We start from the raw sequence: 27,970 nt of genomic DNA on the forward strand, positions 1-27,970 counted from the left end.
ACTGTGTGTAGGTCAGTCCTACTAGTATTTTCATGGACAAATATATCTGTGACAAGTAAACTGATGAGGACAAGGTCAAAGAAGTTTTTCTAGCCTATTGATTCTCTCATACCTTCTGCTTTCCCAGTCTGACAGTCATGTAATTCAGGACTCAGCCAGCTATGTTAGTCGTGATGCTACAAAACCACTGTCTTTACCACCCAGAGTAAATTAAGTGACCTTGTTACCTTCTTCCAAGTGGTGTTCAACATAGAGGCATACTAATTCATCAGTTGAGGGTGAGGATTGATGGCAATCAGCAGGAAGTTATCTTATCAATGTTTGACCTGATGGCATGAGACTCAATGGGCTCCAGAGTGAATGTTGAGGATTTTCAGTGGCTCTCTGTATTGATTTTATACCCCCTTTGATAAGATGTATTCTGGTCACTATAAGATGTGAATCAATGAGTGTGACTGCCAGGTGTTTTATGAGTATTCTGTAGAACAGTTCCCAATTTGGCAAATGTTATTTTGCTGGGTTAGTGGGATTTTGTCATCTGAATCCAAAGTCTAGATACAAACAGTTTTGATTTTATTTACTGTAATTATATCTGGCCACAGCTGTTGAGTATCAGTAAGTGGTTTTCTGGGCCATTAGGTCAAGAATCAACCAATTACTGTGGATCTGGAGACATATATAGGTCGTAAGTGAATTAGTGAACCAGATAGGATTTTATGACAGTCAGGTGGTTAGATATATAGTTTTTAAATCCAGATTTATTTAATTAACTGAATTTAAATTCTTCAGCTGCTGTAGTTAGATTTGAATTTGTATCTTCAGACAACTGGATTGCTAGTCCAGTAACACAATCTACTGTTCCCAATATAGTAGTGGGAAGCCAGTTATGGTAAAGGCAAGGAGATGAATGATTGTCGGTGGCATTAGCTCTCTGAAAGGATGCTTCTTATGAAATATGTCAAAGCAAAGTGAAATCAAGACAAAGGCATGAAAGCAATAAGTATCAGTGAACATTATTGTTTTCTCATGTAGTAAATTTAGTTTACTATCAATCTGATTCACTAAAATAATCTGTGCTGTTAATCGTTTATTTAAGGTAATACTTTTCAGGATGGTTTATTAGAATAATTTAATTCATTTTGTTTTATTTTGATTCAGTACCTTTTCCCTGAAGGCCTTTCCTAACAAAAGCCAGACTGGATGCTTTTATTGCTGATAAGGAATTCTGAAGAGATTTCAAAAACAGAAGTTGTTCAATCAGTTTAGAATTACATAACTACTAAATAAATGGTGATATATAGAAGAACAAAACATTATTTTGCCCTGTGCTCCTCTTAGCATTTTGACTAGATATACATAGCCGCAGACATTTCTGTGTTCCTTTTCTTGCTGCTGGTGATGGCTAAATACCTAGCATCTGTGATTTGATGATAAATACAAACAATCATCATTACCAATTACTGGACCCATTGTAATATCAACAATCTGAGTGGCAGGCAATACTCCTTTATTCCTATTTCCAAATTTGCTGATGGGTAGCATTATTGTAGTAAACTGAAATCTTTATTTTGTTGCACAACAGTCACTTCTCAAAATTGAATCTAGTATCGTTCCTGAAGTGCTGAAGTTCGGCAACCCCACCCCACACAAACACTAATGCAAACAGTCCTCAGTAAGAAACAATGGCTTGGAGCTGTGACACTGTGAAGTTTTATCACAACAAATATTGAAGTTGTTGTCCAGCTCTATCGTGTATTTTGGGATTGCACAAGTTTGGTTCTCACGAAGCTATTCTGTTCGACTTTACCAGTGACATTATAATATAATTTAAGCAGCATTTTATCAGGTCTAAAGATGGCACTCTATTGTAAACCAGTCAAAAATGTTTTGAAATAAGCGCCTAACTGAATCATTCTTTCAGGCAGCTCCAGGTGAATAAATTGCCCATAGTGTCCAGGGATGTATTGATTAGGTGTGTATACTATGGAAAATGTCGGGTTACAGAGGAAAGGTTAGGGAGACAGGGCCAAAGGGCCTGTTTCCATACTGTAGTGATTCTGTGAACTGTAACACCTTGTCTTTGATTATACTTCATGGATATATAATCATTAATTAAAATAGTACTTTGTCAGTGAACTTATGCACATTTATTAATTCAAGAGTAGTAAAAAGTATTTGAGACAGATTAAACATTTTATTTTCCAAAAAAGTTATTGTCTCAGTATACTAAATATATTAGTAATTAACATTAGGAAATATCCAGTTCATGATTCAAGATAGTGCTGTCGTTCAGCATCAGTTATGTAGTAGCACAAGTGGAATCAACCTCCATAAAATAGTATACTTGATTTAAACTGAGCTTTTGATTGTGGTACCATTGTAGCTTCTGGACCAGAAGAAGATCTGTACATTTCTTTTCCTCACTCTCTCTGTCTCTGCAACTTGTTTCCAGTTCCAAACTGCTCAACCATCCGAGAACCAATCACACCATTCTTAGCAAGCAAAACATTTGCTGTCATTGATTACTGTCATCAGAACACAGACCAAATAACCTCTTGTTGTTAACAAAGGCTGTCTTAGTACACAGCCTTGCTCCAGATGGCCTGCAATTCACTGCCAAACACTTGTTTACAATTGCTGCCTAGGGTTTCAGGTCACTTGCTTTCAAAACAGCAGTCACTCTTTCAAACACTGGTTATTAAAAAAAGTTATTTCTCATTTTGGTCCATGGTTTCTAAGAACGCAAAATAAAGAGACATAATCCTTACCATAGCAAAAGATATTTTAGATCGGTCATTAGTATTGTATGTACAGTTTAAACAATATGATAATTATTAATTACTGGTAAGCAACCTTTCTGATAATGAAAATTACTAGAAGTGTGGAGTCTTATTTTATGCACTCTCTGAATAAAAACTTTCTTTTCTCTGTTTATTTTTCATATGTGATTTGCCATTGAATTTGCCTTCTTTAACTCTCTTATTTAGTCCTTCAGCTGCTGCCTTAAATCTCATCGATCACTTGTTTAATTGCTCTCTGTGTTTGCATTTTTGGAACATTTGTGGACAAAACTGTTTTACGTTGTATAGTGCAGGTGCAAATCTATTAAGTTAAAGATCCTTTAAGCACCCTCTCATTTTGGAGAAATTAGTCACAATTTAAAACTTGATACAACAATCAGAATATACAATCAAACCACGGAATACTTCTATTCGGAAGAGGGTAATTGAAGTTTCAGTAGAAATATTTCTCTGTTGATTGTGAGGAGATTTTAAAATGAAGTATTTTATCTCTTGGCTATTTTTCACTTTGCTTATTTCACATGTTGGCATTCAGAAATGTACTGAAGAACTGAAGTTTGCTGATTCAAATTTTTGTTTGATATTAAGATGGAAATAATTATTTTTGAGTCTAAAGCAATAATGAAATTTGTGATGGTAAGCATACAATAGTTAATGCTGTATCTATCGGTCCTCATTTATTGAGTTGTAATAGACACAGACAATTGAAATAAGCTGAGAAAATGATACAAACAATAACTGGGATGGAAAATAAATGCAGAATAGGAAGTTTGGGAGAAATAAATGGCAGCTATTCTGATATTTCATGAGGATTAAGGGTCTTGCATGTTAATGAAGTGTTTCTCTTGTGTATACGGATTTTGTGAAATTATAAGTTAGATATTTTAAAGGAATTTACAGGAATGAAAGCATGTTCCTATTTCCATTACATGCAATTTTTAAGCTTGATTATGATTTTGGGTCCTTTCTAATTTGACCCCAAGATTAATCTCAGAAAAGTAAACTTTACTGCATCAACATGGCATTTTGACAACTGACTTTCTTGTTGTATAAATCAGTTAGACAATCAAGTGAATACCAAGCCCATTGATGCTGAAGAATGTAGAAACTTAAGAAGAGGAGTAGATCATTTGGCCTTTTTGTGGCTCTTCCACCGTTTTAGATTATGGGTGATCATCTACCTAAACACCATCTTCCTGTACTATTTTCACTCATTTATCCTGTTACTGCTGGGACCTCTGAGGTCCACTTGCAGCAGCAGCTTCTGGATCTGGATGTCATTGCATATGCACAATGATTGGAGTGAGCAGAATCTCAAGCTTAAAGGGATCATTGCTTTCAACACTCTGGCCTGGATCCAAAATTGGCTAAAAAGCAGGAAACGGAGGATGATGGTAGTGGGATCTTTTTGTGACTGGATCTCTATACTCAGTAGGGTGTTTGGACCCTTTCTTATTGTGATGTAAATTAACAATTTGGACCTGACTGTAGAATGCTTGATCAAGAAGTTCACGGATGACATGAAATAATCAGGCAGTAAATGGTGCGGAGAATAGCTTTAAACAACAGGAAGATGTCGCAGGACTGGTCAGATGGTTAAAACAATGGCAAATGGAATTCAATCCAGAAGTATGTGAGGTAAAGCACTTAGGGAGAGTTAACAGGGCAAGGTATTACACTATAAACAACAAGACCATGGAAAGTAGTGAAGATCAGAGGGATCTTCACCCTCTATCCCTGAAGCGCAAGTAGGTGGTTAAGAAGGCATATGGGAAATTTGCCTTTATTGGTAGTGGCACAGTATACAAGATGAAGGAAGGTATTTTGGAACTCTATGAAATATAGACCAGGACGGGAGTGTTATATGCAGTTCTGGTCATTACATTATAGGAAGGACAGGAGTGCACTAGAGAGAATACAGAGAGATTTACTTGGGGTGGAAGCTTTCAGTTATGATGAAGGATTGTACAAGTTGGAGTTGTTTTCCTTGGAGCAGCAAAGAGTGAGAGGGAACATGAGAGAAATATATAAAATTATGAAAGGCATAAATAGGATGGATAGGAATGCACTTTTTCCATTAGTAGAGGGATCACGAATCAAGGGGTATAGATTTAAGGTTACAGGTAGAAGGCTAAGAGTAGAGTTAAAGAGAATTTTTTTCACTGGGGGTGGCCAACACCTGAAAGGATGGTTGGGTCAGATACTTTCATAATGTTAAGCAGTATTTAGATATTCACTTGCATTATTATATCCTTGAGGGCCATGGGCCAAAAGCTGGATTAGTGTCATTAGTTCTTTGACCTATGCAAACACAATGGGCAAAATGACCTCTGTCCCCGCCATAAATTAATTTATGAATCTCTGTCTGAATAATTACTGCAATAGTTCAATTAGAAAATGAACATGTTATCTTGTTTAAAGCACAAAGCTGTGTTACTATTTATTCTTTGAATTGAAACACTCAAAATGTAAAAGTAGTCTGTTAATGAGCTATATAAATTCATAGTTCACTGACCACTGAGGATACCTAATATGACAGTGACTAGTCCTTTCTGTGGCTCTTGCTAGTTTACAATCAAATTCAATTCTCCTTTTATTTATATTGGCTTCTTGGTTCTCTTTGCTGAATTTTAATTCGCTCCCAATCCTCAGGGTTACTGCTTTTATGTTAAATCTATCGGCCTCCCCTGTTAACCTTGTACAATCTCTAACTTCTGTTGCTAGCCACAGTTGACTCATTTCTTTTCTGTTGAGTTCTTGTCAGAGTCATAGAGCTGTATGGCACAGAAACAGAGCCTTCAGTCCAGCACGTCCATGCTGACCCAATATCCTAAATAAATCTAGCCCCATTTACCAGCATTGGGCCCATATCCCTCTAAACCCTTCCTATTCTTATATGAATCCAGATGCCTTGTAAATGTTGTAATTGTAACCTCCACCACTTCCTCTGGCAGCTCATTCCATACATTCACCACCTTCTGCATGAAAATGTTGCCCGTTAGGTCCCTGTTAAACCTTTCCCCTCTCACCTTAAACCTATGCCCTCTAGTTTTAGAGTCCCCCACCCCAGGGAAAAGGCCTTGACTATTCACCCTATTCATGCCCTTCACGATTTTATAAACCTCTATGAGGTCACTCCTCAGCCTCCAATATTCCAAGGAAAATAGCCCCAACCTATTCAGCCTGTCCCTATAGTTCAAACCCTCCAAACCTGGTAACATCCTTGTAAGATAACAAGGTGTACAGTTGGATGAACACAGCAGGCCAAGCAGCATCAGAGGAGCAGGAAAGCTGACGTTTCGGGCCTAGATCCTTCTTCAGAAAAAACATCCTTGTAAGTCTTTTCTGAACCCTTTCAAGTTTCACAACATCCTTCCTATAGCAGGGAGACCAGAATTGCACACAGTTTTCCAGAAGTGGCCTAACCATTGTCCTGTACAGCTGCAACATGACATCCTAACTCCTTTACTCGGTGCATTGACCAATAAAGGCAACTGTACTGAATGCCTTCTTCACTATCCTGTCTACCTGTGACTCCACTTTCAAGAACCTATGAACCTGCACTGCAAGGTCTCTTAAAAGAATGCAGATTTGTTGTAAAACACACAGTATCTTTAGATAGTCAATGACTAGTATCTAATGTCATACCTTTTATTCAATTTTCTCCGTCCAACACAACCAAATTGCCCCTCATATCTTGTAGCTCCCTTTTATTTAGTCTAAGACCCTAATTTTGGTTTGAACTATGTAACTTCCAAATTTAATGAAAAACTTCAGCATATTATGGTCACACCTCCCTAAGAGATCTTTTACAATGTTTATTAGTTAGCCCTTTAATGCTATATCTAAAGTAGCCTGTTGCCTGGTTGATTCGTCAACATTCAACAATTCAATACATTCAACAATTTCATTAAACATCTCATAGACATTCGAAAAATCTGTCCTCTCCAGCATTGGTACTCTTTAGATTTAAAGCAGATCGATGTCAACCATGATTACTGTATTACCCTTACTATATGTACTTCTAATTTCTTGATTTACACCATATCGAGAAATTGTCTCTATTCTTTGGTGACTATAAACATTTTTTCCAATGTTTGCTGCAACATGAAGAACACTGGCAGAGCAATATTGATAATACAGAAAGAGATGCGTGGTTCGGCAGCTGCAGACATGAATTCACGATGGTATGTTGCCATCCTTATACCAAGGGAAAGGATGTAACTGATTGGCTGAATGGCACCATGAGAGGGGAGGTTTAACAGCCATCAGCCTTTGTCCACATTGGTATCAACAATATAGACAGAAAGAGGGACATGATTCTGCAATCAGAATTAAGGAACTGCTAAAGTTTTCGGCTGTGGATTATTCCCAGTATCATTCACATGTGAGTTAGAAGTAGGAAGATATAGCAGATAAATCTTTGACTGGGAAAATGGTACAGGAGGAAAGATTTTAAATTCCTGGGACAATAGGGTGTTATGGGGGAGATATGAACGGGACAGCCCAGATGGATTAGACCTAAACAGAACCAGGACCAATTTCCTTGCAGGATGATTTGTGAATTCTAATGGGTGGGTTAAACTGACTTGGCAGTGGTGCAGGAACCATGGTGGAAAACTAGAGAGGAATACCAAGGCGTAAAGAATATTGCAAAAGACACATGGGAACAGAATAGGAAATTGGAAGGTAACAGATGTGTTCACAGTAAAGGAGAAAGTAATAAAATCTAAATTAAGGTTACTGTGCATTTAAGTGAATGCAGAGTGTGATAAATAAGTTTACTGTGTTGCAGGCACTGATAGTTAAGTGAAAACATGGTGTAGCAATAACACAGATCTAACTCAGAGAAGGGTAGCCTGCTTTTAAATCTATATAGACATGAAATATTTTGGAACATCTAAGAAAGAGAGAAGAGTGGCTGAATTTTATCTTTTGTTTTTTTTTTAATTTTTATTATTCATTCGTGGGATATAGATGTCATTGTCTTTATCAGCATTTATTGCCCATCCCTAATTGTCCTGTAGCTGTTCCTGGTGAGATGCAGTCTTGGGGTGTAAGGATGCACGTGAAGAAGCAATTTCCTAATGCAGGATTTTCACCCAGAAACAGTGAAAAAATGGCAATAAAATTCCAAATTAGGGAGGTGTGTGACTTGGAGGGTAACTTGCAGATGGTGATGTTTCAAAGCATCTGCTGTCGTTGTCCTTCCAAACCATAGTGCCTTGCAAAGCTGTGATCTCTAACAAAGGAGACTTGATGTGTAAGAAAGGACAGTCGCTGTCTGGAATTCAGCTCTTTTGTCCATATTTGAATCAGAGCTGAATTAAGGTCAGGAGCTGGGTGGCCCAGTGGAACGCAAACTGAGACAGTGAGCAGTTTATTCCTTTACAGGTGCTTCTTGATAGCATTGCAAGGGAAAAAAAAAACTATTGATTAAGGAGAATGTGACAGTGCTAGAGAGAGAACATGTCTCATAAAGATCAATGACAGAATATTTTCAGTTTGATGAATAAAAAAAAGGTGTATTTACATTGTTTTCCATAGGCTACCAAATACTAGGAAGAATGTGGAGGAACAAATCTGCAGGAATTATTCAGTAGTTATATTGTCAAACATTAATTTGGACAGTTCTTGTGTAAAGAGCAGAGAGTGAAATAAATAATTCCTAGATTGTGTTTGGAAATTTTTCTACAGTGATATGTTTCTACGGATACATGAGAAAGGATGCCTTGCTTGACCTGGTTCTGGGAATGAGCGTGGACCATGTAAATCAAGTGCTAATCTGAAAACATCTTGGGAACAATGATCGTTGTCTCATAAGGTTTGAATAAGCTATGGAAAAGGACAAAGAACAAGATAGAACAATGAGGGAAAACCAATTTTAACAGGGTAAGAATGGGTCTGATCCAGATAAGTTAGAATTAATGTTTAGTAAACAAGATTGGAACCACCATTAAAGAAGAAATAGTTCGGGCATATTTTGAAGAATGGTAGAGGTAGGTCATATATGTTCAGAGCTCACTGGGTGATGACAAAGCTAGCAATTAAGGTGAAGAAGAAAACATGCATTTATGACAAAAGTCAGGTGGATGATACATTGACAAATGAAAGGTGGATGATACATTTAATAACTGAGCTAAATACAAAATATTGTGGAGAACTATAAAAGCAAATAAACGAAGCAAAGAGAAAAAAGAATATGAGAAAATACTGGCATCCAACACAAAGGGAATCCAAGAATCTTCTGTAGGTGTATAGTTAGTGAAAAGGTCGTAAATGGAGTTGGACTGATGAGGGACCTAAAAGGAAATTTTTACATTGAGGCGGAAGCATGGCTGAGGTGTAAGTTAATAGTTTGCATTTTTTTTAACCAGCTGCATGGGTTGTGGTGAAAGATGAAGTAGTTGAAACACTTAAAGCATTCAAAATTGATAACAGCGAGGTATTGAATGGGCTACCAGTACTTAACATTGATAAGCACCATGAACTAATTAGAGATAGTAGGAACTGCAGATGCTGGAGAATCTGAGATAACACGGTGTAGAGCTGGATGAACACAGCAGGCCAAGCAGCATCAGAGGAGCAGGAAGGCTGACGTTTCGGGCCTAGACCCTTCTTCAGAAATGGGGGAGGGAAGGGGGTTCTGAAATAAATAGGGAGAGAGGGGGAGGCGGATAGAACATGGATAGAGGAGAAGATAGGTGGAGAGGAGACAGACCGGTCAAAGAGGCGGGGATGGACCCAGTAAAGGTGAGTGTGGGTGGGGAGTTAGGGAGGAGATAGGTCAGTCCAAGGAGGATGGGTAGGTCAAGGGGGCGGAATGAGGTTAGTAGGAAGGAGATGGGGGTGGGGCTTGAGGTGGGAGGAGGGGATAGGTGGGAGGAAGGACAGATTAGGGAGGCGGGGACGAGCTGGGCTAGTTTAGGGATGCGGTGGGGGGAGGGGAGATTTTGAAGCTTGTGAAGTCCACATTGATACCATTGGGCTGCAGGGTTCCCAAGCAGAATATGGGTTGCTGTTCCTGCAACCTTCGGGTGGCATCATTGTGGCACTGCAGGAGGCCCAGGATGGACATGTCGTCTGAGGAATGGGAAGGGGAGTTGAAATGGTTCGCGACTGGGAGGTGCAGTTGTTTAGTGCGAACTGAGCGTAGGTGTTCTCTAAAGCGGTCCCCAAGCCTCTGCTTGGTTTCCCCAATGTAGAGGAGGCCACAACGGGAACAGTGGATGCAGTATACCACATTAGCAGATGTGCAGGTGAACATCTGCTTGATGTGGAAAGCCTTCTTGGCGTCTGGGATGGGGGTGAGGGGGGAGGTGTAGGGGCAGGTGTAGCACTTCCTGCGGTTGCAGGGAAAAGTGCCAGGTGTGGTGGGGCTGGAGGGGAGTGTGGAGCGGACAAGGGAGTCCCGGAGAGAGTGGTCCCTCCGAAAAGCAGATAAGGGTGGGGTTGGCTCGCAGATGGCCTAAGTGTCGGAGGATGATGCATTGGATCCGGAGGTTGGTGGGGTGGTACGTGAGGGTGAGAGGGATTCTGTTTTGGTTGTTATTGCGGGGAGGGGTTGTGAGGGATGAGTTGCGGGAAATGCGGGAGACACGGTCGAGGGCGTTCTCGACCACTGTGGAGGGGAAGTTGCGGTCCTTGAAAAACGAGGACATCTGAGATGTACGGGAGTGGAATGCCTCGTCCTGTGAGCAGATGCGGCGGAGGCGAAGGAATTGGAAATAAGGGATGGCATTTTTGCAGAAAGGTGGGTGGGAGGAGGTGTATTCTAGGTAGCTGTGGGAGTCGGTGGGCTTGAAATGGATATCGGTTTCTAGTTGGTTGCCAGAGATGGAAACAGAGAGGTCCAGGAAGGAGAGAAAGGTATTAGAGATGGTCCAGGTGGACTTAAGGTTGGGGTGGAAGGTGTTGGTGAAGTGGATGAACTGTTCGAGCTCCTCGTGGGAGCACGAGGCAGCGCCGATACAGTCATCAATGTAACGGAGAAAGAGGTGGGGTTTAGGGCCAGTGTAGCTACAGAAGAGGGATTGTTCCACGTAACCTACAAAGAGGCAAGCATAGCTTGGGCCCATGCGGGTACCCATGGCCACCCCCTTTGTCTGTAGGAAGTGGGAGGAATTGAAAGAGAAGTTGTTGAGGGTGAGGCCGAGTTCGGCTAAGCCAACTTCACAAGCTTCAAAATCTCCCCTCCCCCAACTGCATCCCTAAGCCAGCCCAGCTCATCCCCGCCTCCCTAACCTGTCCTTCCTCCCACCTATCCACTCCTTCCACCTCAAGCCCCACGCCCATCTCCTACCTACTAACCTCATTCCGCCCCTTGACCTGCCTGTCTTCCCTGGACTGACCTACCTCCTCCCTAACTCCCCACCTACACTCACCTTTACTGGCTCCATCCCCGCCTTTTTGACCTGTCTGTCTCCTCTCCACCTATCTTCTCCTCTATCCATCTTCTATCCGCCTCCTCCTCTCTCCCTATTTATTTCAGAACCCCCTTTCCCTCTCCTATTTCTGAAGAAGGGTCTAGGCCCGAAATGTCAGCCTTCCTGCTCCTCTAATGTTGCTTGGCCTGCTGTGTTCATCCAGCTCTACACCTTGTTATCTCATGAACTAATTAGAATTAGGTTTTATTGTCACATGTACTCAAGTATAAAAGTACAGGAGTACAGTGGAAAAGTTGCCATTCTCCAGCACCATCTTATGTACAAGACTCAAAGTAAAAAACAATCATCTTGATACAAAAACCAAAACAACCATCTAAGATACCAAAAAAAAACAGAATTTTAAAAAAAGCAGAAATACAGAAAAAAGCCAGGAGGAAAGGATGAAGCGTCCAGCTCTAAAAGTCTTATCTCCATAATGGGCCTCCGTCCCCAAAAGCTCGAGTCTCAGTGTTACTGCCACCACAGGCCCTTGAGACTTGCTCCCACTGCCGCTGAAGGCCCTTGGAACTCGGTCCCTTCTTCTGCTGCAGGCCCTTGGAACTCGGCCCCCTCTTCTTCTGAGGCCATCAGAACTTGCTCTGGCTGCTGCCACAAGCCTTTGGAACTTGCTCCTGCTGCCACAGGCCCTTGGGCCATTGGAACTCGCTCCCACTGCTGCCGCACACCCTCTGAACTAAAGACATAAATCTAAGCATACTCAGTGAAAATAGAGCATAAGTTGTGAAAACATGGAAGGGTTCCGACCTGAAACGTCAACGTTCCTGCTCCTCTGCTGCTTGGCCTGCTGTGTTCGTCCAGCTCCACGCTGTGTTATCTCATAATTTTCCAAGATTCTTCAGTTATGTCAAAGATGAACAGAATATTACCTGCTATTCCCTTATTCCAAAAAATCACGTAAATATAAGTCCAGCAATGTTAGGACAGTCAGCTTAACCTCAATGGTGGAGAATCTCCTAGAAATGTTAATTTGGGACAAAAGTGACAGAGCTTTGGACAATATGGGTTAATTAAGGAAAGCAACACAAATTCATTGTGGGCAAATTGTGTTTAACTAACACACTTCAGTCTTTCTCTAATGAGATTATAGAGCGGGCTAAAGAGTGTAAGACAATTATGGTATACTTGAACTACTAAAGGGCATTTGATAAAATGTCTTGTGAGAAATATGTGAGCAAACTGAGAGCTCATGTAATAAGGAGGACAGTAGCAACACAGATATGAAGGATGACTGAATGATAGGTATCAGAATTGTCATTAAGAGTGATTTTTGGATTGGAAAAAAATAGTTTATGTTGGAGTTCCCTAGTGGTCAGTGTACAAACCTGCACTTACTGATTTATATATTCCTTGTTTAACCCCACTTGGACTACTGTGAGCGGATTTGGCATTGGAGGATATATTGACCTGGGAAGGAGTACCACATAAGTTTACAAGAATGATGCCTGGACTTCAGGGGTTAAGTTATGAGGAGACATTACACAAATCAAGCCTGTTTCCTTTAAATTTTAGAATATTAAGGGTGGTCTAATCAAAGTCTTCAAGATATTCTCAGGAAAACAAAGGAAAGATAAACTATTTGCACTGGTTGTGGATTGTAGAACTACGGGGCATTGTCTGACAATTGGTACCATACTGTTCAGGAGAGATGTTAGGAAGCACTTCTACACACAAAGGGTGGTAAATGTTTGGAACACTCTTCTAAAAATGGCAGTGCATGCTGGATAAGTTGTTAATTTTCAATCTGTAAAAATTTTTTGTTCAGCAAATATACTAAGGGATATGGGCTAAAGGCACACATGTGTAATTAATCCACAGATCGACCATGATCTCATTAATAGTAGAATAGGTTTGAGGGGCTGAATGGCCTACTCCTGTTCCTATGTTCCGATATTAATGATATTGGTATACAGAACATAATTTTGAAATATGTGGATGATACTAAACTTGGGAGTATTGTAAACTGAGGAGGAGAATGTAAAACTTCAAAAGAATCTAGGCAATCCTAGTCTGAGAACCTTTCTTATTTTTCCCCCATGTTCTTGGAGCAGACCGCTGCAATTATCATAATATAAAACAAAGAAGTGTGGATCCTGGAAGTCTGAAACAAAACAGCAATTGATTGAGAAACTAAACAGGTCAGGCAGCATCTGTGACGAGAAAGCAGACTTTACATTTAGAGTCCAGTGACCCATTTTTCAGAACTGATAGTAGCTAGGAAAAGGTGATAGCTAAAGACAAGGGGTGGAGGGAAGAAGGAGTGACCAGATCGGCAGAGATGGAGTCCAGAGAGGGGGTGAGTAACAGTTAGGCAGACAAAGGGATGGACGATAGGGAGAAAGAAAAGCTGATAATGAGGACCATAGGTAGGTGAAAATAGGTTGATTATGCTGAAAGCAGCCTACTTCATGATAGGGCCTGAGGTGTGAGCTGTGGGAGTTGATAAAAGGAGATGTTCAAGTTCTAAAATTATGAACTCAATATTGAGTCTTAAAAGCTGCAGGGTCCGTAAATGAAAGATGAAATGCTGTTCTTCCAGCTTGTCTGATCGTCACTTGAGTACTGCAGCATGTCTAAGACAGAAATGTTGGCCAGGAAACGCAGTGATGCGTTAAAATGGCAAACAGCTGTAAGTTCAGGGTCATTTTTGTGGACGGAAGTTAGGTATTCCACAAAACAGTTGCCAGTCTGCATTTCATCTCCCTAGTATAGAGGAGACTACATTGTCAGTTATTAATCTGATTTGAATTGTATATTCTCCCTTGTGCTTACTAATTTCTGAACCAGTTTATCAATTCATCACAGCATCATTCTTTTAAATCTTCCAGTACAATGACCTTGACATGAAAACCTACTTCTCAGGTCATAAGTTTTATATTGCTTTAACTTGTAAATGCAGGGAAGCTGTCTGATACTATTCAAATGTAAAATTGCAACAGCCTATTTAATCTCTCTGAAAGTGATGATGCAAAACTTTGACATCAACACTGTGAAGTGCCACTCATTACTGTTTAACTAATACGTCTGAAAGTGAGTATAAGACACAGGGTTCTTTTGTGTCTACACACCATCCTTCGTGGGGTGACTGTGTCAGTCATGTAAGTGATTCCAGTATAAGAATAGCATAATATAAATGGATTATGTTATATTAACATAAATAAAGGTTGAGATCTGCCCATCACTTCCACATTTTCTGTGGGATAAAGAGACCTCTTAATTTAGTCTAGTATGGAACACTAAAATTGTTATCTAATGATAAGTGAAGGTCACTGCTTCTTAGAGGTAGTAGGAACTGCAGATGCTGGAGAATCTGAGATAATAAGGTGTAGAGCTGGATGAACACAGCAGGCCAAGCAGCACCATAGGAGCAGGAAGGCTGACGTTTCGGGCCTAGACCCTTCTTCAGAAAACCCTTCCTGCTCCTCTGATGCTGCTTGGCCTGCTGTGTTCATCCAGCTTTACACCTTGTTATCTCTTGTCACTGATTCTTAGTTTTTTTTTGGGTTCAAGGTTTACAATGTCATCTAATATCCTAAGGATACATTTTTCTGCAAATTTAACATTAAGTTCCAATATAGAGTTCTAAGAGCAATGGTATAACATTGCTCTTGAGGAATGGACACCATATAAGGTATGGATTTTAAAAAAATAGCTGGTGTAAAACAGACATGGCAAGATCCAATTTCAGGGTCCAATGTTTAGAGTTCCAAGGACACCTGAAAAGCGTCCAGCATGAAATTGCATCGAGCCATGTTTAATGAGCAGAAATGTTAAACCAGCATTAGGCCTGTTGCATAAACTAATGGAGGGGTTAGTGCCAGTTTTGGAATCTTTCTTTCAAGTTGGGCAGTCCTGAGCAGAAAGGTTTTGAGATCTGATCCTTTAAGATTGACTAACTAGGTGCTGCAGAGCAATGGTTCCCACTGAAAGGGTGAATACGATTTTTAAAAATTCATCAAAGCCAAAGAAACAGAAGTGCTTCTCCTGGCTCCAGAATGCTGGCAATAGCTGCTGCCAGCTAAGATCAGACAATCTCCTGCTGTCTTCTCACTCCTCCTCCTGCTCCTCCTCCTCCTCCTCCTCTGGGTCTTGGCTGATAGTCACTAATAGTAAGGCATGCAGGCTAGAAATTGTAACATTCAGTGTGTAAGCGTTCTCTGGAGGCACAACAATGCCAGAAGGTCGTCACGATTATTTATCTAAGGCAAGAGGACTAATTTGAAAGTACTTGAGCCTCCATCATCCAGCGTAAGAATGTTCCATACATTCAGTTCTTCACTTGCTTGTTAAGCAAGATACTTAGAAAAGTAAAACCTCTGACATCGTGGAAAATGTTTGAGTGTATTTAATGTATTTTACATCAGAGATGCCTTTCTCATATTATCCTAAATAAGATTCAAAGGGATCTAACTGTGCCTTTATAACTAAAGTTATCATAGAATCCCTAACTATCATGGAAGGTGAATGACAAACTGTTTGGATATTGTAAATATATATACTGAAGTTGGTACAATATGTATCTTACAGCAAGATTTGGTGCCTCCTGGCTTTATTACTTTAGACAGTCTTCTAAATTACCCACCACTGTTCCTTGATGCTGATTGAAAATTGCATTGTATTGTGAAAATGACAGTACGTCCGCAACCATTTTTTGTTTTGCTGGCATTCTAGGTATTTCTGCTTCTTTGTGCCTATTAAAAGAAATTGGTACTAAATTAAGTCATCTGGATGGGATTTAAAATAGGATAAACAATGGCTTTAGAAATCACAAATGTTCAAAGTTTAAAGCATTAAATGTGTGTCAGGAACAATGATAAGGCAATATAAAGAGACTCACATTTTTTTGTACTTGACTTCACAATTATATTTTCTTGTGACTTTGATTCTAGGCTGAAAAGAATGATGATGCTAATGCGAAAGCTGAGCAAGAGACTACCAAACCTGAAGACAAGGCTCACAAGGCTGCCACCAAAATCCAGGCTAGCTTCCGTGGCCACATAACACGGAAAAAGCTCAAGGGGGAGAAGAAAGGAGAGTCAGCTGTGGCAATAAAAGTGGAGGACGCAGAGAAAAAAGATGACGGTAAAAAAACAGAGCCCGTTAAGGAGGAAGAGGCAACAGCAACGGAACCAGCTACATCTGGTTCTGAAGGGAAAACAGAAGAGGTAGAAAAGCCAACAAGCAATCCTGAAGCAACCCCCTCTGATGCTGAGAAGGCATTAGAGGCTAAAGAAGCTCCCACGGAAAACTTGGAAAAAGCAACGGCAGCAGTGACAGAACAAAAGACCACGAATGGCGAAAAGGATGCCAAGGAAACAGGAAGTGACGCAAGTACGGCCACTGAAAGTACTCCACCTTCAAATGTTACCTCCAGCCAGGAAAAGGAGAAGAAACCAGTAGAAGTGCCTGCCACTGAGGCTAGCGAAGAAGCAACAAAGGCTCAAACTGAGACAGCTGCTAGTAGCACAGCACCAGAGAAAACAGGTAAGAAATTCAAAACTTTTTTTTTAATGAAAACACCTTAAGCTATAAACCGTGTTACAAAAATAAAGAAAAATCAAACTACTATTTTACTTTTATTGGTCAACATTAAAACTATAAATAACACAACCATTTTAGATAACTTTCCCAATTGTCAATGCAGAAACATGCTGTAACATCATCTTTTGTTGACAATACTGTTATGCTTTCATTAATAGCTTTTCTTCAAGATGGAAATCATTACTACCAAATTAATGATAAATTTGTGTATGAAAATGATTGATCGTTGAATGTTAGAAATTTCCTCTTAAAATCACATTACATCCAGAATATTTAGTCAGCACTTTAATGTGATAAATATATCCAAGCAACAGCTGAATTTTTGAGTCAGCCTTAACTGTGGAGCTGAGAAAATATATATAATGTATTAATTTATACATAAGCACATTTGAAAGACATACGTATATGTACATACATAATTTCCCATGTAACTGTAGCAACACTACCAGTTTGATTCAAGGATTTGCAGTTCCGTACTTTTTCTCTGTGAAATAAAACAATCAGGTATGAACGATTGCAGTGGTAATTTGACCCAATCCAAACTGTTTTCATAAGATCTCCGAGACTAGTAAAAACATTGCAAAGCCAGGTAAGAGATAAGCATTGGTATATAACTATCATGACAACTGAATTGTTTTAAACAGAATTATACTTTAAATGTGGTCCATTAATCATCTATAACTCCTTTTCCCTTGTTAACCCATTGTACTTCAGAAGCTGATCTAAATATGCTTTTATGAGAATGTGAAATTAGCCTAAAAGCTGCCTGTGATCTCCAACATTACCTACTGTGATGTTTTTATTTCAACTGGCTGTTACTATTCATTATAACCTACATTCCCATTTTCTTAGGAAAGCTCCCACATAATCAGCCATATTACGTACACTCCACCAGCTGAAACATGGAAAACAAATGCATGTATGCAGTATTACATGAGTAACAAGGAGTCAAGATGATTTATCACCCTCCATATGAGCTCTGTAACTAGATTGAATTTTCTTCATATGCATGTATAAATACAGTAGAATAAATCCAATGAGCAGAATTGACATTTGTAATTCATCCTGCCCAGTAGATATTTGGTTTCAGTGAACTCAAAAACCTCCTCTTAGAAGATCATAGCCAGTACACGAGATACTTATAATGATGTGTGGTTTGCAAAAGAGTCTCAAATTCCCAAACAGCCAATAAAATTTATTTATACTAACCATGAAGTTTGACTAAAATTCCTAGAAAATGTTGAGAACAATCAATTACTAAAATTGACAAATGACTGAGACTTTTATTTATTCCCTTTTTGGAATCAGATACAATCAGTGGAAGCATATATTTTAGTGGGTAATTTATTGCTTGAATAACCTTCCTCAATTTTTTTTGAGAAATTCCAAAATGCTGATTTGCATTAAGGAGATGGACAAATCTAAACAGGACATTTCTGGCAGAAGACTGTAATCTGTTCTGATCTGATGTCAGTATCCATCTAGCTCCCAGGTTGAGACCATAAATCCCTGCCAAGACAAAGCATATTTTGCCAGCTGTTCGACGGAGATGCGCACTCGCACATGTTTAAACAAAACATTTCCACGTATATAAGCTGGGAAGGAGACAGTGGTGGGACTTGGTAGGATTTTTGATTTTGTTCAAATTGGGCTTAATTTGGAAAATTTCAGCAGTGGCACTTTCAGGAAAGTAACATTTAAGTGTTTTGCCACATGGTTGAACAGTACCATTAGGGGGGCATTTTGTCATAACAGATTCTGTGCAGCTGGCTTTCTCAGTTGAGAATAGTTGACCACCTGTTTTTTTAAAGGCTGTTGTTACCAGCTGTCACTAAGCAATAGGTGCTTTTGTTATCTTATTTTTTACAACAGTATACAGCACAATCATATCGAGAGCTATAGTTCTAATTTATGGCTAAAGCTGTACAATTTTTCAAAGATACTTTTGAGTGATCAGAAAGGCCTCACAATATTGTTCCTTGGTTCTCAAATTATTTAGTACTATAATTAGAATTAAATAGCTAAAAGAACAGTCACAATCCTTCATGAAGCTAGAACACTGTTTCATGTTGGCTGAAGCCAGAACTAATATACCTGGCTTCTTAGAATGCCATATCTACCATTTGTTTTAATACTGTACAGTTTGCAAAAAAAAATGTTTCCAGTCCCTGACTAATCTGTGAAATTTATTTATAGTGAACCTGAAGTTTGACTGAAAAAGTCCAGAAAGTTTATAGGGGCCAATTAATTATACACAACTGTGAACTGTAAAGCCAATGTTTTGATGTGCAGATATTGCTTGCGAGACTCATTATGTATTTTTCTCTAGCTTTTTAAAATGAGCAATTATTGAAAGTCCCATCTGAGATAAATGTGAGTTATTTGAACACATCCAAAGGTGCATACCCTTACACAAAGTTTGTGAGCCATCTAAGCCAAGAACCAAGGAACTCAACTTACGAGACATTAAAATCTTAGCTTGGTAAGAAGTATCTGTAACAGCATTTTGGCCATGTGTTTTGAAGCTGTTACAAACAGGTTGTGGAGTGGATACTGTTAAGAGTACACTTAATGCCTATTAATTTTTAATAATCTGTTTATAAATCGGCAAATTGAGTGCAAACCAAAATGAACCACAAAAAGTTCTGTTCCTTCATTCGTGTGCAGCCATTTCAACTCAAATTCTGGTTGTGAACTGTGGCACAATATTCTGAAAATATATGTTGGTTAAAGTAAAATACTAAGAAAAAGTTGACATCATTTTAAAATATATGTGAAGCTTTGTTTGTTTTGTACATTCTGTTTTCTAATATATAAAATCTATTCTTATTTTCGGGTCTATCTCAATAACTTAATTTGGCATGTATGTAACTGATATACAATTTTTAACAAACTTATCACTGACAAATGTGACAACAATAAATTGAACCTTTTTGCATTATATTAGTAATATGTAGTAAAGGGTACGTTAAAGGAAAAATTATGCAAAATTATACTTTGGTACGTTATCCTTAATGTATGGTGAAATACACAATGAAGGTGATGAAATTCTAATGTCTGAGATGTTATTTCATGATGTTGTAAGAGATGTCTTTGCTTACCAATTGTTAAGGTTAGTAGATTAATCATTTAACAAGCATAGGAATGTCAGATTTTAACCAACATGTTATAGAAGTCAAAAGTCTGAATTACGATAGTTAATATTTTAGTTAACGTAATTTATTCAATTGGAATTTCTTTTTTTTTAAAAAAAGTCTTTTTCTAAATCAGGCTAGTAAAAATGCCTAGCAAATACCAAATGTTAATGAGGGACAAGTCGACACAGTTGTTGAGGAAAATAGCAACATCTCCAGAGGAATTCATTTTATTTAATCTTAACACAACAAGAATCATATACTAGAGGATTGCTATTTTTACTGATTGGTTTATTCAAACCAATAACATTTTTGTAAAATTTAATTTCTATTTTAAATTAGAACAGTTCCATTTAGTCACAAATTCTAGATTTACAATTCTAGAAACATCTAAAAGGTGTTTATTTGCAAAAGGAAATAAAATGAAAATTTTAAGTCTTAAACAAATTAAGGTTTCATGGTGGTAGTAAATTATTAAAAGCAAACAACAGTTCATTTTGTTTTTTTTGAAATAACATTTCTGAATAGAAGCCCGACTGTTTCCTAAATATAAAACAAAAATACGTTTTTATCTCTTTTTATTCATGTTGAGAAGTTTGACATTGATATTGTTTGAAGAAACATTTGTTTCTCTTTGAAAATCAGAAACATTTGCAAAGAGATAATACTGAAAGTCAAATATTGGACCAGGTTTTCCTATAGGAAGATAGTGCTTCCAAAACTGGAGCTGCTATTCAGGAAGTTCTTGGAAAAATGGAGCCTGAAGAAATTGTTTGGGAAGTTGGAATTTCTGATGGGTGATTACCCAGCATTTGGAACCCTCTGAAAAAAAACCTCCAACTCTGAGTTACAATCAAAGACTTTGAAGGGTTCTGACATACTTTATAGTTAACCAGAAAAAGTTAGAGGAGAGGAATTAGAATCTGTAACTCCTGGCTAACTACTAAACCTGACCACCGTCACTCCTAACTTACCACTCTGCCCACACCTACCCTCCTTAAAGTACTGCCTGACATCTTTCATGCCAACTTGTCCCCCCACAGACACCACCACCAACACAATGTAGAGCCTAAAGTCCTCAGAAACCCAGAGACATCCAACACTCCTCTCTCCCTGACTCCATTCTAACCACCACCATGAATGCCCATGCCTTCCACCAAATCCCACAAGCAGATCTACTCCAACACTCACCAACTCCCCTCCTGGCCTGACACCCTACCCTCACCTTTCCCTACGTCCCACCCAGTTACCTTCTATCATTCAGGCCATCCACCTGCCACCCTATCTCACACCCTGCTGCCTGTGTGAAAGTTGCTTGTTCTTGAACCTACTCAACTGAAACTGGCTTCAGTTCCTTTGAATGAAAAAAAGGTTACTATTGTCTGTTCTTTTGACGTATTAAAAATTATCACATTAAAAATGCACAAAATAATTCATTTAAAGTGCTAGCTTTGGAAAGATTTGTCCTCATATCTATTACCAGAAGTAGTAGTATTCGAGGAATAGCCAAGCACCTTGGCTCAAACATAATTAAGGCTTTTCCTGAGATAATTGAAGGACTTTGTTTAATTACCTCCTGAAGCATACATTTAAGTACTTATATTTCAGGGAGGGTATTAGCATAATATCCAATTCTCTGAGGTGAGAATTAACACTAGCTTTCCCAAAGCTTTTTACAATTATAAAAATCAAAATCCAACTTTTAATGTAAAAGAGAATGAATAGGCATCCTTTTGTTAGCTGCACCCCAGAGATACATGACTAATCAATCTGTTTTGAAGCTCTTGGTTGAGGAATCAATGGGACTATGAGATCTTTTATGTTAACATGAACAGGAATACAGAGCCTCTGATTCATTCAGACCTTCCAGCTCCAAAATTGCAGCATTCTCTTCATCCTGCAGTGAGGAGTTGCTCAAGTTTATTAAGACTGCATCAAACTCACACTCGTGAGTTACACATTGTTTTGTTGCATTTTAGCCAATTTCGTTTGACGGTATTCCCTTCCCTCTTCTCTTACATCATGCAAAGAAATATTTAAAAATAAACCTATTGTTTATTCTGTCTAATGCATGTTGATGTTTATTCTCCATTTGTGCAGTATTAATCCCATGTGCCCATACTGTTCCCTTGCCACTTGATCCCTTTCCTAAATATTGACAATCTCACCTTCAAACACTATCTCTCAGTGCCCACTACAACTATCTGCATTAAATTGTTTTTTTTTGTTTCATTGTGTTTTTTGTCATTTTAATACAACCATCTTCATTGCCAAGATTCCATATTGCACAGATGAGTGCCTTTCATCTTAAACTAATGGAGCCATTTATGACTGGATCTGGATAGACAAATCGAGCCTTCGTTTTCCTAGGGGAAAACTGGCAATTCAGATTAACTCTGGACAGCAAAGATACCACATGTTTCAAAAAAAGGGTGTTTAAAAAATGCACATTTGACTCCTCTCGCCTGTGAAACTATGCCCTGCCTTAAAAGTGACTTTATTCCTTGAGATATTGCGATCTTCCCAAACTGTAATAATATTTCTTGCGTTCTGCTTGAATGTTTAATCTGGTTTTGTGCCCCTGCAGCATCACTGAAACGTCACTTATTGCAATCGAAAATGATTAAAACACCGACCCAAACACCAAAGCCCTCCTTGTCTGGTCTGCAACTTTCGATAGCTGCTGTGTTGAAACTGATGACGCTGTCTTTTCTCCTACCTCTGCCATATCAGACTGCTTTTACAACATATCATCTTGGATGAGCATCAATTCTGACGAGTTGAACATTGGGAGACCTTTGTCTCTGACTCTGCAGGTTGTCACTAATTCCATGCTAATGGTAGCAAGTAGCATAAGACCAAGGAAGGGAAAAAACATTTTTAAAAGTAAAAATCCAGGATGGAGATCTACTCCTGCACCCCCTCCCCTGCCTGCCTGCCCCCAGTCCTGCCATGAACAACCCTTTGATCTGGCATGGGCAATAGCAAGGAAGGTGGTAAAATACAGTGAGAATGAAAACATCACAATCTCAATGTTGAGAAGAGTTTTTCGGACTTTCCTCTCAATATTCTTCAGAACATTGCTATTAAAGATTTGACTTTGTGCTTACTTGGAAGCCGTCAGATTCCATGCGTTGCATTGCTTTTTAGTGTAGAAAGCGAGACAGGCAATTTTTCATGGCGGGGAACACTGAATAGTCAAGGAGGTGGACCCGACACTGTATGACTCTGGCCTGCATCTGTGTCACTGTTGCAGCATGTGCCAGCAGCTTCCACAGCAATTACTCTGCACGTGCGTCACGCATATGGCCATGGGTGAATGTCAAAAGGAAGCAGTCCTTAGTGGGGTGAATGGGAACTACTGTCAGTCAGGGGATACCAACACTGTCAGTCAAGTGGTTTATTCAATTCCAGTTCAGGTGTTGGTCATGGTCAGCCAGCCATGCATTTCATCCAGCCAGAGCCTTGGGTCTGTGTCCTTGCAGTCTGGGGACTGGTCCATAGTCAGTCCTGCTGTTCCACTACAGCCACCCCAGGAATTATAGGTAGGCCAGGCAGGTTGCTGTAGTAACATCAGGCAAGATGAGGCTTGGGGCTACAGGATCAGTTGTGGGGTGATTTGTTCTTTTTCCCTGCAATGAAACATATTTTGTGGTTCAGCATGATACAAGTGAATGGAAGAGTAGTGAATAGTGAAGCAGGAGCAGGAGAGGTGATGAAGTGTGCATCTGGGCTTTAAGTATGGCACTTGTAGATGAGGTCCCAGCAGTTATTAGCACTTCCACCTCTCCTGCAATGTGATTTCACCAGTAGGACATTGAAGACCCTGGTTGCATAATTACTGAAGTGGAGAGTAGAAGATTTCATGAGATAAGTTGCTGTGAGCCACAGAAGACCAAGCACTATGAATCTCATTGTACAAAACGCTTTTCACTGAAAATTGGCCGATTCGGCCACTGTTTACCCTTTCAGGAGCCAGTCTATTAACGGTGCTGTCTGCAGTCTGGAAGAGAGAGAGGAAATACAAACAATCATAGCTTTAATATAACCCTTTTTCACAGTTTGGTTCATAACACAAAATCTTTGCAAGCAATCACTTTCTAAAAAAAAGATATAAACTTAACCTGAAGCAATTTGGCTTAGTCTGCCTGAGTGCAGTCTTTTTTAAAATGTATCTTTTATTGCTTATGCTGTCACTCTGACTTTTTGCAAATGTCTGTTGCGCACCAAGTTTCTTAGCTGTAGTTTCATCTCATTGAGAAGTTCCACCTATCAGATTGGAAAGATTTTGTTTAACTCATATGTTGGATTCAGGCCTTGATACCAAATGTTGACAAGCATTGTTCTTGTTGTTCTGTCCTCAAAGTTACACTCAGATAAACCCATTCCACCCACAACATCTATTTGTGCTGTGTGTTTCAATATTCCAGTATTACAACTTACATCTGTTATTATATTTGAAATGGTCAGTCTATTCCCCAGTTGATCGTGGATGCTGTTTCTAAATTGAGATGAGTGTTGACGTTTTGCTTTAATTATCCACGTGATTTAGAACTATTTTTTCAACACAACCCAAGCTGTTAAATCATCCTGCTGATTTTACATTTAAACTTTGGAAATATTATTAATTCTAGTTGATGGGGTGATAATGACACAGTGGCAGCAGCAGTAATGGTCATGTTGTTTTGTTTAACTTTGTATATGGTTGTGAATATTTAAATAGATGTGATTGTTTAATAAATATAAGTAAATCAATGACAAACACTCTAAATAACTAGTTCTACAATATTCCCACAAAATAATTTGTGGGTTTCATGTGTGTTGGATGTTGTAGTCTTTTCTACGTTAATCCAGTGGCTGCCAGAAGATGATAGATGACAGAACAGATGATAGAGCCTGTTTCCACATTAGGAATTCTTTGGCCCAACAAGTCCATACTGGCCCTCAGAGTGTATGCTGAGTCACCTATTAAAGAAGTAACTAATTAAATTTAAAAAAGGACAGTACTCAAACATCTCCTACCACCTTTGTATAAAATTAAGTTCAACCAGGATTTTGCATTTTTAAGTCTTTTTTCTCTCAATACTTTCACAGGCAAGAATATTGTCAGTATCATCTGAAGTTGTTCTAAGTAAAAGTTTCTTGGGAAACCACCAAGCTGCTTCTCTTACAAGCCAATGTTTTTATACCTTCAAACACTCTCTCCAACATTCTAGAACTTTTAATGTGATGTTCTCCCATAAATTCTGTGACATGGAAATACTTAAAATATTAAAAAAAAATAAGCAGGCATACTCAGTAAACTTTCTAATAATGTTCATGTGTCTGCTTTAACCGAAGACAACTTTGCCTTTATAATTTTGTCATTATATTGTAGTAGAACCATGAACGTTTCGTAATATGATTCTGGTATTATTTTCTTTCAACATTTTTTTACTCCCTCCTTCTGGAAGCATTCAGATTCCTGGTGGAATACAGCACCTATGTAACAGTTATTCTCTGTTATCCGGATGAATTACTGTGTGGATTTTGATTGCAAATTAAAACAGTGATTATTCAACAGTAGAGGCATCACAGCAGAACCTAACTCTGACCTCAACTGGCATCTAAGCATATTTTGATCACTGAGTGCAATTCTTTTTGTAGGGATTCTGGTTTTGATCAGTAAAACTGCTGCTCTTTGAAGTGGTTCAAATCACCCCCAGATCCCCGGTTCTGACACTGGACTTAATTTAGGAATGTGAAGTGAAGGAGGCAGTAGACAGGTGTTTCAGGGCAAAGAATCTCTGCGTTTATTAAATGCAAAGGTATGTATATCACAAGAGATAAAAAAAAGCAAAAGTAATAAACAGGGAAATAAAACAAAGGTGAATAAAATACAAGAGTTTTAAAAAAAAGCAACTTCAACACAGTGAAACTGACACGATCAGTGATTAACTTAACACAGGCTAATTACTATTAGAATAGTAGTTTCAAACATGGACATTTTAATCAGACTTGCTGATCATGAGGTGCCCTGCACTGTCACTAACCCACCTTCCCCTCCCTGCTAGCTAGGTTGGATACTTTGGGTCTCAAGGAAATAGGCTCACCACTGGGGATAAACACGACTATGAAATACAGCTGGGTGTTCACACTTGCTGTAGCCGGTGCTTCACTGAAGACTTCGGATGGTGTTCAGTCTGGTTTGAGAACTTGGATTTGCTTACTTTGTGGTGGTTTTATGAGCCAGTGTTCACCTCAGGATGTATCTGAGGCCTTGTTTGTCATGTCGGTGGTTTTTGGAGGTCGTCGGTCATCAGATTTGCTGATCGTGGTCGGTTGCCGTTGGTTCCCCGGTATGGAACTGCCCTGTGTCGGTAGGTTGCAGGGAGATAGCTGTGCAGAGAGTTCTCGGGGAGAGTAGCTGTCTGGGATCCCTCCTCTGTTGGTAGATGCGGGGATGGCTCTCTCTCTCTCTCTCTCTCTCTCTCCCTCCCAGATCAGGGCCAGCAGTTATACAGACTGTGCACTCCATTATCACCTCACAAATCTGTGTTATCCATTATGTTTCTGTTGTCCCCTTTGTGGTGAATTGGCTTCCGGATGGTTTAGAGTAGTTGTAGAGATAACACAGTGTGGAGTTGGAGGAACACAGCAAGCCAGGCAGCATCAGAGAAGCAGGAAAGCTGACCTTTCGAGGCAGGACCCTTCTTCATTTCTAATGCTGCCTGGCCTGCTGTGTTCCTCCAGCTTCACACTGTGTTATCTCTGACTCCAGCATCTGCAGTTCTTACAATCTCTTAGAGTAGGTGTAAATGTGTTTGATTAAGTGGAATGTTCAATATTTCTGTGAATGAATATTATGAAGTTGAGTGCCTTGGTACCTGTGAAGAGTCTGAGATGTCTGAAGTTGTTGCCTTAGGTCTGGTTCATTGTTCCTTTAGGGCTGAGGTGTGAATAGGATTTCTAACTGAACCATGGTTCCAGACAGCTATCCCCGTGATTGTGTATTCCAGAGCATAGCCCAGCTGCCTTGCTTTTTGTTTTAAAAGTTCCGTTAAACATCCAGGGGTTTTGGTCCAGTATTCTAAATGACAGAGAGTTTTGCTCACTGCTACACACCACTCCCCTTCCACTCCTTGCTAGCTAGGTTGGATACTTTGGGGTCTCAAGAATATAAGCTCACCACTGGGGGAAAACACAATTTTGAAATGCGGCTGACCGTCGTGCATGGCGTAGCTGGTGTTTCAGAGAGATGGCTGTGCAGCTAGTTTACAGGGAGAGTAGCTGTTTGGGATCCCTCTTCTGGAGGTGGCTTTGGGGATCACTCTCGGGCAGTAGCTCTTTCGGATCCCTCTCCTCGGGGAAGCTGCGGGGGTAGCTCTTGGGGAGATAGTGCTTGGTTGGCTACCCTAGAAATCATTTGCTGTGACGATGCTCTTGGTCTGCCAGATTTAGCTTCTCTGTTCGGCCTCTGTGGTTCTTGGTCCCAAAGCTGTTTGCTGGGGCTGGAGCCTGTTGGTAAACTGTTTCTGCAGGAGCTTGTTGTTGGAAAGGCTCTTCCTCTCTCTCCCAGATCAGGGCTAGCAGTTATATAGACTGTGTGCTCCATTATCTCTTAAATCCGTGTTGTCCATTGTGTTTCTGTTGTTCCCTTTGAGGTGAATTGCCTTCCTGAAAGTTTAGAGTAGGTGTAAATGTATTTTAGTTAAGTGGCATGTCCAGTATTTCTGCGAATGAATATTAATTGAAGTTGAATGTTTTGGTATCTGTAAAAGCTCCATAATGTCTGTGTTAAGTTGGTTTCTCAGGTCTGGTTTTAGATACCGAGAACTGCAGATGCTGAAATCAGAGACAACACAGTGTGGAGCTGGAGGAACACAGCAGGCCAGGCAGCATCAGAGGAGCAGGAAAGTCATCGTTTCGGATCGGGACCCTTCTTCAGAACTGTTCTGAACTTCAGTTCTGAAGAAGAGTCCTGACCCAAAACATCAACTTTCCTGCCCCTCTGATGCTGCCTTGCCTGCTGTGTTCCTCCAGCTCCACACTGTGTTGACAACTGTTCTTT

General features: G+C 39.5%; 1 protein-coding gene across 2 annotated transcripts in view; it reads left to right on the top strand.

Moving 5' to 3' along the window:
• gap43 (growth associated protein 43) overlaps nt 1–27,970 on the top strand; it is a 241,745-nt gene that overhangs the window by 58,339 nt on the left and 155,436 nt on the right. For both annotated transcript variants that reach the window (XM_048603238.1, XM_048603239.1), the window contains exon 2: nt 16,135–16,729. In XM_048603238.1, coding sequence (XP_048459195.1) covers nt 16,135–16,729 — 595 coding nt within the window. The remainder of the gene's footprint in view (nt 1–16,134; nt 16,730–27,970) is intronic.

This window comes from Rhincodon typus, chromosome 11, assembly GCF_021869965.1.
Source record: "Rhincodon typus isolate 14 chromosome 11, sRhiTyp1.1, whole genome shotgun sequence".
Classification (NCBI taxonomy): domain Eukaryota; kingdom Metazoa; phylum Chordata; class Chondrichthyes; order Orectolobiformes; family Rhincodontidae; genus Rhincodon; species Rhincodon typus.